The sequence below is a fragment of the Zonotrichia albicollis genome, chromosome 30, assembly GCF_047830755.1.
Source record: "Zonotrichia albicollis isolate bZonAlb1 chromosome 30, bZonAlb1.hap1, whole genome shotgun sequence".
Lineage (NCBI taxonomy): Eukaryota > Metazoa > Chordata > Aves > Passeriformes > Passerellidae > Zonotrichia > Zonotrichia albicollis.
In genome coordinates, this window is record NC_133848.1 from 4,331,706 (window position 1) to 4,343,230 (window position 11,525).

General features: G+C 57.7%; 1 protein-coding gene across 1 annotated transcript; it reads left to right on the forward strand.

The window, feature by feature from the left end:
* Window positions 1–2,469: 2,469 nt before the first annotated feature.
* LOC141725542 (transgelin-2-like) lies at window positions 2,470–3,260 on the forward strand. Its single transcript, XM_074529390.1, has 3 exons — window positions 2,470–2,606; window positions 2,679–2,781; window positions 2,864–3,260. The coding sequence occupies exons 1-3, from the start codon at window positions 2,570–2,572 to the stop codon at window positions 3,003–3,005; spliced, it is 282 nt and encodes a 93-aa protein (XP_074385491.1). The 5' UTR covers window positions 2,470–2,569; the 3' UTR covers window positions 3,006–3,260.
* Window positions 3,261–11,525: the final 8,265 nt, after the last annotated feature.

Consider the following 11,525-nt stretch of genomic DNA (forward strand, 5'->3'; position numbering starts at 1 on the left):
AGGAAGGAAGCGAGGTCACGTCTCGTCCTCACGTGTTGGTGGTGGCCCTTGGTGGGGGCAGGGTGGCCGCAAGCACAGGGCCATGGGGATGTGGCCGTGGGGACAGTGTGGGGACAAGGCTGGGGGGGACAAGGTGCAATATGGGGTTCCCAGGAGTGGGGGGCTCAGAGGGTTTGGGGTACCCAGGCAATGGGTGCCCAGGGCAATGGGTGGTCCCTGGGAATGGGGTCCCTTGGAATGGGGGTGCCCAGGGCTGGGCGGACTCAGGGATGGCAGTGCCAGGGGAACGTGGGCTCCAGGGATTTGGGGTCAGCGGATGGGGATGCTGGGGGAATGTGGGTTCCCGTGGGAATTGGGAGTCCTGGGACAATCAAGGTCCTGGGGAAAGGAGGATTTTTAGGGCATGGAATGGACAGGAGAGGGTTCCTTGGGAATGGGGTGCTGGGCCATGGAGATCCTGGGGAATGGCAGTGCTGGGATGGGGGTCCCAGGCACGGTGGGACACAAGGAATGGGGGTCCCATGGTTGAGGTTCCAGGGGAATGGAGGTGCCTGGGAATGGCAGTGGCTGGGTGGGCCAGTGGGTCTGAGCTCCTTCCCTGGGTGTCTCAGATTTTGGGGTGACCCAGGGCCCAGCAAAGCCCCCTTGGGGTGCTCATTTCCTGGGCAGATATCACTTGAGTGTCCTGAGTAGCTTTGCTTCTGTGCCCTCTCCCACCCTTGAATTTTTCATCTCTTTATTTCTCTTATTCCCTTATTTTCCTCACTTTTGTACCACGTCCCCTCACCCCCTGTTCCTGGCTCAGCAATCCCGGGGAGCACCTGAGCAGGGAACGGGTTGGGGGGCGACAGGGGAGGGGAGAAAGGGGGTGTGAGGGGTGCAAGGATGGGTCGGGAGGCTGTGGGTGATGGAGGTGTTGGGCTGTGCTCTCTCCACAGTTTCACTTTCTTTTTCTTGGACAAGAAGGAAGCGGCCATTTGTGCTGCGAGTCAGATGGTAAAGCGGGGGGTTCTGTTCTGGGGGGGCACATCCACGATGTCCTTTCCTGGGAGGATCCTGTCCCAGGGGGTGACACATCCTGGCATGGGGGGACCTTTACCAAGGGCTGGCGGTTCCAGAAATGTCCCTGCACATTCCTGGCTGGGTGCCTGTCCCAGGCGTGGCACATCCTGGGGACCCCTGTCAATGCAAGGCTGGGGCCCAGCCATGGCCCAGCCCCACTGCACAGGGATGGCCATTGCCCAGCCCTGCTCTGCGCAGCCCCAGGGGTCAGACAGCACCTGAGGGTCCCTCCTGCCCCCTTGGCTTTGGTTCTGGCAGCTTTAGAGCTGCTGCAGAGGTGAGAATTCTGTGGGGGAAAAAGGTTTTGGCTGTTGTTTGCTCAGCCCTGCAAGAAGCACAAAACAACAAAGGCAGCCCAAGCAGTTCCTCTGCGAGCCTTTGATGGTTTCCAGAGCAGGGCTGGCTGGAAATGCCCACTGCAATGGCAGTTGTGGGGATACCAGTCCAGAAATGCAGCAATTGATCATTTGTTCCTCTTGGTAAGGGACTGTGAGAACCACAAAACTACTGCACAACCCACAACATTCTGTTCAACATCCTGACCTGGACCCTCCTTCTTGAACAAAACCCGCAGCCTTCTGGAACCTCATGGAAAGAATGTTTGGGTTTGGGATGTGTGTCTGCCAGATAAGAGGGAAAAGTGTGGGAATACCGAGCAGGGGCTCTGCCCACAGCTGTGCTGGGGCTGTGGGGACTGACCCTGTGTGGATTCCAGGTGTGCCCAAAGCTGCTCCATCCCTGCCCTCCTCACCTGAGGGAAAGGCTGAGGGTTTGCAGGAATTGTGGTTTAAAGCCACCAAAGGTGCTGTGGACCTGAGACCTGCCTGGAGTCAGGCTCTGCCTTCCGTCTGTTATGAACAAAAATTCGGTTAATATTTTTTTTGTGAGAAAGTGTTACAGGGACGCAGCCAGGTCTCTGTCTCTGCCAGGGTTCTTGGTGCTTTGGTATTGTAATCACGGGTTGTTGTAGCTTATCTCCTCTTTTGTATTAGTAAAAGGCCTGGCTGGGTGGGTGGATGGCCCTTCCCCGAGGCAGTGCTCTCTTCCAGCATAGGGAAGACACCTGAGAGGGTGGGGGGGGTTATGCAAAGTGACTCCAAAGACCAGCATGCTTTGGGACCTCGACTCCAAAATACAACGAGAAAACCCTAAAAACAACGAGCCACTTAAGAATTGAGAGACTAAAGTGATGTCCAGACGTGAGGAGCCAAGTGCTGAGCCTGCAGAGATGCGGAGCCCCTCTCGCCCTGAGCAGAGAGTCGTCCCGACGCCGGGACCGGGCAGGACAGAACCAGGGAAACCAAGATCTGACAGGGACATCGCGCCCTAAAGGCTCCCACGAGGACTGGATCCCCCGGCTCTGCCCCCAGTGGACAGAGCTGCGCATATCCTCCTCCTCTGAGTCGCCCTGGGAGACGCGACGGGGACTGCAGCCCTGCCGAGCCGCCCAATCCGGAGCTGATCACTTTTAATAAAGGCATTAAAAAGGAGAAGAAGTCTCCTGGCCATGTTTATTTCATTCCAGACCGTGGATCTCTGGGAGGGTGAGTGACCCGGAGGCCATGGGGATGGGGATGGAGATGGAGCCAGAGCTGAGCCTGCTGTGGATCCTCCAGGGAAGAACATGGCGTGCGTGCAGAGGACCCTGATGAACCTGGGCAGCCTGGCCGTGGCCAAAGGTGACGGGCTCTTCGTGGGAGACCCCAACTGGTTCCCCAAGTAGGTGCAGGGGGGTGCTGGAGGGGCAGGAGGCCGGGCTGGGGGGGTCCTTTGGGGGTGCTGACAGCCGCTGTGCCCGCAGGAAGTCTCAGGAGAACCGGCGCGTCTTCTCCGAGGACAAGCTGAAGGAGGGGCAGAGCGTCATCGGGCTGCAGATGGGCACCAACCGGGGCGCCTCGCAGGCTGGCATGACGGGCTACGGGATGCCCCGCCAGATCCTCTGAGCCCCTCCGGACCCCCCAGGCCTCTGCGTGCCAGGGGACCCCCCCAAAACTGCCTTAACCCCCGCCTTGGACCAGCCGGGTGCCCCCCGGCCCCAGTTTTGTCAGGACCAAAGTAATTTTTTATTATTATTATTTGGCTGGGTGGGTGCTGTGCCCACCCCACCGCCCCGCAGTGCCTTGGGGGCTGCTGGAGGGCCCCCCCAGCGTGTTGGGGAGCAACCCCTGTGCCCCAATAAACGGATCCACTTCTTTCCAGGCCTGGATGGTCGTGATTTGGGGCTGGGGGAGGGCAGGGCGGTCCTGCGGGGTTACAAGGAGGGGGGATCCCGGTTTGGGGGTGCAGAGACCCCATGGCAGCGTGGAGGGGCGGGGCCACGACAAAGGGGGCGGGGTCAGCAAATGACTGGGCGGGGCAATAGCAAAGGGGGCGGGGCTGAGTTGTCGCTGTATCACAGCGCCCCCTGCTGGCTGGGAGCGCTCCCTGCATCGCCCCCTTCTGGCCGCAGCTATAACTGCACCAAATCTGAAAAACCAGATTTTTTTCCCTCTGGTTTTGTGTTGTTTGTTCTGTTTCTTTTCTACTGCACAGCTCTTATGCCCTTTTCTACATTTTTTCCCGTATTTTTGAAGTTCTAATAATTTGGAGCACGGGCTCTTCTTTTCCGTTCCTGCCCTCCTTGGCAGAAATTTGTCTTTCAAAGCAAGACACAGAGGATGGAAAGAATTCCACCCCCATTTCTTGGGGGCAGTTGAGAGGTGGCCCCCAGGGGTCCAAAGGTAGCCAAAACCATTTTGTTTGGGAGCAATCCTCGGATGTTTGTTATTGATAACGAAGGACTGGGCCAATGAGTGAAACTCACCAGCTGTGGCTTGATTAAAATGACCTAAAACCTTCAGAACACAAAATAAATAGGAAAGATGGAAAATTCCTGGGTCTTGCCTCCAGTGCCAGGCCAAGGAATGGACAAAGTCAGCACAGGAGGAGATAAAACCTGCCAGGGAGAAGGTTTGGCCAAAGGATGAGGCAGAGTTTGGGTGTTGACCTCAAACCAGTAAAATGACAATTAAATGGGTTCTCCTAACTAATTGAATCCCCTAAAATATGGGGAAAAGAGGCATTTCCCTTAATTTAAATCACTCAAGTGATAGGGAAAGGGGGACTTTCTCTGTTTAAACCCTTAATAATGGAAGGCAACAGGGTTTCCCCCTCACTTTAAACCTTGAGATGATGAAAATAGGGAGTTACCCGAAATTCAAACCCAAAAAACACCATCGCCAAAGGATGATGATGAAGATGATAGAAGTGGATAAAATCGAAGTAAAGCATCCAAAATAAGCACTGTAATTCAGAACATCGAACAGCAGGTGGCAATGCTACTCCACGGAAAACAAAAAAGACAAAAAAAATTTGCTGTTGGTTTTATTCTGAGTGACTCTGAAACTCTGAGTGACTCTGAAATACAGAGTAAACTCCTTAGAATTGTCGAAGTTTAATGATAGGGGAAAAAAAGGACAATATTTCCAGTGCTGGGGGGCTTTTATGGAAAAAGAGCACTGCAAAAGAGCACCCAAAAAGCTTAAAATAATTTTCACTATGTAGAGTATAACTGCTGGGATTACATGCCATCAATGGATGGTCTTACACTGTTTTTTTTTTTAGTTACAGAGAAGTCTTTTCACATTTTATTTTCTATATAATATATATTATAGTCTTATTTATAATATATATTATACATTATATAATATTTTATATTTATAATATAATATGATATGATATGATATGATATGATACATCATAATTTAAAATATAATACATCATGTAATGCAAAATATATTATAGTATATAATATAAATTATAATATATAATATATATTATATCTCAATATTATTATATATAATATAATGTATAATATATATTGTGCATCCTGTATTATAAATTATATATTTTATATAATTCATTATATATGATATAATATTATTCTAAATTATACCATACCATGATATATTATAATATATAACCCTCTTTAATCCGTAGTAGACATTTACAAATTTTAAAGAGTGAACCTTGTTCTTAATGCAGTTTGACCAAAAAACTGAATTTTGGGTACAATAGAGGGAAAAAATGTCGTGTGCTCTCCCAGCATTAGGAGGGGGAATGAGGAGCCCTGTGGGGCGCTGTGAAGAGGAAGAAGAGACCCCAGAGGGGAATCGATGCCCCCCAGTGCCCCCCAGGGCCCCCCAGTGCCCCCCAGTGCCCCCCAGTGCCCCCCAGTGTCACAGCACGCTCTCGTAGTCACGGGGGTCCCGCTGTCCCTTCTGGGGTCCCGGCAGCTGCGCGTTGGTCACTTGTGGGTCCTGAGGTGGGGCAGGGCGGGGGGGCACCTCTGGGGGCCCTGAGAGTGGCACCGCTTGTGGGGACCTGGGTGGGGGTGACATTTGTGGGTGTCCCTGTCCCCCCCTGTACTCACCCGCTGCCCACTCGGTGCCCATGATGTGGGTGGTGAGCGCAGCCCCCTGCTCCGGGGGGGCCTGTGGGGATTAGAGGGGGTCTCGGGGTGTCTGGGGAGGGGGAAAGGGGGGTCCCGGTCCGAGCCCCCCACTCACCTGTCCTGGAGCTTCCTGGCGGCTGCAATGGGAAGGGGAGGGGGTGACCATGGGGACCCCTGAACCTTCCTGGGAGCTCGGCAGCTCCAACCACCCACGGGACCCCCAAATCCCCACTGCAGCCCCGATTCCCAATGAACCCCCGACTCCCCCGGACACTCTGAGCACCCTGAACCCCCAGAACTTCTGCATCACCACAGTGCCCCCAGCCCCCCTGGTGCCCCCAACCCTCTGAGCCCCCAGAACCCCAATTCTGCCTGGGATGGGCACCCCCAAACTCCCCCAGGACCCCACAAAGATCCCACAAGGACAATCCCACACAGGGCGCTCTGCTTTTCAACCCCCGTGTTCTCAGAGGCGAGTCCAAATCCCGGTGGCCAAACCAGGTGCCAACATTCAAATCTGAGCGCCCATTGGGTTCGACCACAGCTTCCCAGAAAATTTACACATCCCCCCAGGAGCTCCCCAAACCCTCCGGGAGCTCCACCCCAATGTTCCTCAAAGCCCACCCAGGGAAGGCCTTGGAGCCCAACCAAGACCCTCCAAATTCCCCCCAAAGCCCCCAGGATCCCATGCCGAGGTCACTGCAGGCTCAGTGTCCCCCAGCTCAAGGGCTCTGGGTGCTGCTGATCTCTGTCCCCACTCTGGGGGCTCCCCCTCACTCCAGGACCCCCGTCCCCCCCCCCCCATTGTCACCCACCCCGGCGGTGCCACCAGTGACAGCCCCCGATGACAGCCAGGAGCAGGAGCAGGAACAGGAGGGCCCTGCCGACATTCACAGCCACTGCTGGGGACAGAGGGGGACACATTGGGGTCACTCTGAACCCCGGGGGTCCTGAACCCTCCAGCAACCCTGTGTGACCCCACCTGTGACCCAAGGTGAGCCAGGTGTCACCTCCAGTGCCAGCTCAGGGCTGAATGCCCGGAACACGCTGTGCCCGTCCTGTCCCAGCTGGTTGGTGGCCACGCACTGGTAGGTGCCCGAATGTTCCACATCGATGTCCCCGAGCTCCAGGAGGGGACCCCGGGCCACCTCGTGCCCGTTGTGCAGCCAGGTGAAGGTGACAGGGGCTGAGCCCACCTGCACTGAGCAGCGCAGGGTCACGTTGTCACCTGTGTGCACCTGGTGTGCCAGGGGACCGGGGGTGATGGTGGCATTGGCCACGGGCACTGTGGGGACACAGGACAGAGGGTGATGGTGGCATTGGCCACAGGCACTGCGAGGACACAGGACAGAGGGTGATGGTGGCATTGGCCACGGGCACTGGGGAGACACAGGACAGAGAGTGATGGTGGCATTGGCCACAGGGACACAGACTGAGGGCACAGGGAGGAGCTGGCAGCCGGTGTGGGGGGATAGGGACAATGGGGATTGGTATGGTGGGGGATGTCAGGGATGGGGTCACATCAAGGAGGGGTGAGGGGACACAGGGCAGAGGTTGGAGGACACAAGGAATGTGTCAAGGGGACATGCAGGTCCCCAACCAGGGGAACGGGGAGGGATGTGGGGGCTCCCCGTGCCCATCCCCGCACTCACTGTGCACCGTGACCCGGAGCCGGGCACTGCTCTTCCGCACGGTCCCACCCTGGGACTGCGCCTCACAGCTGTAATTCCCCGAGTGGGAGACCCCCACGGCGGGCAGCAGCAGCTGCGGGGACCCCTGCGGGCCCCCCACCACCCGCCCGTCCTGATAGAACAGGTACAGGAGGGGGGCTGCGGGCCGCAAGGGGCTGGGGGTGCTGCTGCAGCTGAGAGTCAGGGGGGACCCCTCGGTGATCTCGGGGGGACCCTCCAGCACCAGCACTGGGACCGTGAAGAGCTCTGGAAGGAGAGGGGAGGGGATTTGTGAGCCTGAATCCCTGGGGAGGGGCTGTGGGGGTGTCGGGGTGGGGGCTGTGGGAGGCTCACCGTGCACTCTCACTGTCACCGGCGCTGACTCCTCCCGTCCCCAGGATCCCACCCAGCCCTTGCAGCGGTAGCGGCCGCTGTGGTTCAGCTGCAGAGGGGACAGTGACAGCTCTGCGCCATCGCGGAGCCCCCTCAGTTCTGTCCCCTCTCGGTAGAAGGACACCGAGGTGACCGTGCGGTTCCGCCAGCCCCGGCAGCGCAGTGTCACCGTGTCCCCCTCCAGCAGCGCCCGCACCGGCACCTGCAGCACCAGCCCGTCTGGGGACAGAGGGGACCTGTCACACCCGATGGCACCAGGACCCCCCACTGGAGGGTCCAGAGCAATAAAGGTCCCCAGTTCCTGCACTGGGATGTGCCCAGGGCAGGGGACAGGCTCTGGTCACACAGGAGGTGACCCAGGGAGTGGCGCCCACCCAGAGCCCTTGGGGTCCCTGTGGGTGCCAGGCTGGGGACACCCAAACCCCCCCTCACCGTGTGAGACAATCACAGGGGGGCTGTGCCCACTGCCAGGTCTGTGACACGTGAAGGTGCCTTTCTCGATGACAGTGAAGTCGTCACGTCCATTCTGCCCCCAGCGCTTCCCATCCTTGAACCAGGTGGTGGCCCTGGCCCTCCCCGAGCCCTGGCAGGTCAGTGTCACCCAGTCCCACAGCACCGCCGGCCTCCAGGGGGGCTCCACCAGGAGCTGGGTGGTCTGGGCACCTGTGGGTGACAGGGGACACCAGCCTGCCAGGGCCAGCGTGGGGCTGGGGATAGCGGGATGGGACCATGGCATCCCCCGAGGACTCACCAGCGAGGCCGAGGGTCTGGGCTGGAAGGGAGAAGGGACAGGGCTCAATGGCGATGGCACCATGGGGACAGCAGCATGGGGACACGGGGTGTGGGGCTGCTCGGTGCCCTAACTGTCCCCATGGGGTCAGCACTTCTTGTGGGAAAGTGTGACCGGGTGGTCCCCAAAAGATTTGGCGAGGCCAGGGGGACACGTTTGTGTCACAGCCACCCGTGCACCACATCCCTGTGGCACAGACACCTTGGGAACGGGGACACCGAGGCCACCCTGGGCTGAGGGTGGGGACACTGTGGACACCCCAGGCACAAGGACAGCATGGACACAGCCCATGCTAGCCCAGGTCACCCCCACCAGCTCGTGATCCCATCCCCATGGCCACATCCTCACTGTTCTTGTCCCCTTCTGTCCCTGCATCCCAGTTCCCTTGTCCCTATCCCCAGAGCTACCTGAGCCCAAAGGTGCAGTCCCCAAATTCCCATCCCCAAATTCCTGTCCCCAAAGCCACCCTACATCCTCAGTCCCAACAATGTCCACTGTGGGTATCATGGACTGGCACTGCTGGCATTGGGGACCTCAGGGGACCCCACACCCCCCCTGTGCCACCTCCTCTCCCCATTCCCAGGGTGTCAGGGCACTCACCCCACAGGAGCAGCGCCACCTTCGCGGCAATCCCGGTGTCCCCAGCCATGTGCACTGGCTGTCACTCACTGCCCAGGGGGTGGCTGTCCCCTCGCTGGTGGCTTTTCGGATAGAGAGGAAGGAAGTGAGGTCACGTCTCGTCCTCACGTGTTGGTGGTGGCCACAAGCACAGGGCCATGGGGATGTGGCCGTGGGGACAGTGTGGGGACAAGGCTGGGGGAGACAAGGTGCAATATGGGGTTCCCAGGAGTGGGGGGCTCAGAGGGTTTGGGGTACCCAGGCAATGGGTGCCCAATAGAATGGGGGGTCCCTTGGAATGGGGGTGCCCAGGGCTGGGGGGACTCAGGGATGGCAGTGCCAGGGGAACGTGGGCTCCAGGGATTTGGGGTCAGCGGATGGGGATGCTGGGGGAATGTGGGTTCCCGTGGGAACTGGGGGACCTGGGACAATCAAGGTCCTGGGGAAAGGAGGATTTTTAGGGCACGGAATGAACAGGAGAGGGTTCCTTGGGAATGGGGTGCTGGGCCATGAAGATCCTGGGGAATGGCAGTGCTGGGATGGGGGTCCCAGGCACGGTGGGACCCAAGGAATGGGGGTCCCATGGTTGGGGTTCCAGGGGAATGGAGGTGCCTGGGAACGGCAGTGGCTGGGTGTGCCAGTGGGTCTGAGCTCCTTCCCTGGATGTCACAGATTTTGGGGTGACCCAGGGCCCAGCACAGCCCCCTTGGGGTGCTCATTTCCTGGGCAGGCATCACTTGAGTGTCCTGAGTCGCTTTGCTTCTGTGCCCTCTCCCACCCTTGAATTTTCCATCTCTTTATTTCTCTTATTCCCTTATTTTCCTCACTTTTGTATCACGTCCCCTCACCCCCTGTTCCTGGCTCAGCAATCCCGGGAAACACCTGAGCAGGGAACGGGTTGGGGGGCGACAGGGGAGGGGAAAAACGGGGTGTGAGGGGTGCAAGGATGGGTCGGGAGGCTGTGGGGGATGGAGGCGTTGAGCTGTGCTCTCTCCACAGTTTCACTTTCTTTTTCTTGGACAAGAAGGAAGCGGCCATTTGTGCTGAGAGTCAGATGGTAACGGGAGGGGGTTCTGTTCTGGGGGGGCACATCCAGGATGTCCTTTCCTGGGAGGATCCCGTCCCAGGGGGTGACACATCCTGGCATGGGGGGACCTTTACCAAGGGCTGGCGGTTCCAGAAATGTCCCTGCACATTCCTGGCCGGGTGCCTGTCCCAGGGGTGGCACATCCTGGGGACCCCTGTCAATGCAAGGCTGGGGCCCAGCCATGGCCCAGCCCCACTGCCCAGGGATGGTCATTGCCCAGCCCTGTCCTGCCCAGCCCCAGGGGGCAGCCAGCACCTGAGGGTCCCCCCTGCCCCCTTGGCTTTGATTCTGGGAGCTTTAGAGCTGCTGCAGAGCTGAGAATTGTGTGGGGGAAAAAGGCTTTGGCTGTAGTTTGCCCAGCCCTGCAAGAAGCACAAAACAACAAGGGCAGCCCAAGCAGTTCCTCTGCGAGCCTTTGATGGTTTCCAGAGCAGGGCTGGCTGGAAATGCCCACTGCAATGGCAGTTGTGGGGATACCAGTCCAGAAATGCAGCAATTGATCATTTGTTCCTCTTGGTAAGGGACTGTGAGAACCACAAAACTACTGCACAAGCCACAGCATTCTGTTCAACATCCTGACCTGGACCCTCCTTCTTGAACAAAACCCGCAGCCTTCTGGAACCTCATGGAAAGAATGTTTGGGTTTGGGATGTGTGTCTGCCAGATAAGAGGGAAAAGTGTGGGAATACAGAGCAGGGGCTCTGCCCACAGCTGTGCTGTGGGGCTGTGGGGAGTGACCCTGTGTGGATTCCAGGTGTCCCCAAAGCTGCTCCATCCTTGTCCTCCTCACCTGAGGGAGAGGCTGAGGGTTTGCAGGAATTGTGGTTTAAAGGCACCAGAGGTGCTGCTGTGGACCTGAGACCTGCCTGGGGTCAGGCTCTGCCTTCCGTCTGTTATGAACAAAAATTCGGTTAATATCTTTTTTGTGAGAAAGTGTTACAGGGACGCAGCCAGGTCTCTGTCTCTGCCAGGGTTCTTGGTGCTTTGGTATTGTAATCATGGGTCGTTGTAGCTTATCTCCTCTTTTGTATTAGTAAAAGGCCTGGCTGGGTGGGTGGATGGCCCTTCCCCGAGGCAGTGCTCTCTTCCAGCATAGGGAAGACACCTGAGAGGGTGGGGGGGGTTATGCAAATTGACTCCAAAGACCAGCATGCTTTGAGACCTCGACTCCAAAATACAACGAGAAAACCCTAAAAACAACGAGCCACCTAAGAATTGAGAGACTAAAGTGATGTCCAGACGTGAGGAGCCAAGTGCTGAGCCTGCAGAGATGCGGAGCCCCTCTCGCCCTGAGCAGAGAGTCGTCCCGACGCCATGACAAAGCTGGACAGAATCAGGGAAACCAAGATCTGACGGGGACATCACGCCCTAAAGGCTCCCACGAGGACTGGATCCCCCGGCTCTGCCCCCAGTGGACAGAGCTGCGCATATCCTCCTGCTCTGAGTCGCCCTGGGAGACACGATGGGGACTGC

Excerpts from the sequence above, each read along its gene's own strand:
- LOC141725542 (XM_074529390.1), top strand. The coding sequence starts at position 2,570 with ATGTTTATTTCATTCCAGACCGTGGATCTCTGGGAGG. Across the intron at positions 2,607-2,678 it reads GACCGTGGATCTCTGGGAGG|GGAAGAACATGGCGTGCGTG; the intron begins GTGAGTGACCCG and ends TGGATCCTCCAG. Across the intron at positions 2,782-2,863 it reads GACCCCAACTGGTTCCCCAA|GAAGTCTCAGGAGAACCGGC; the intron begins GTAGGTGCAGGG and ends CTGTGCCCGCAG.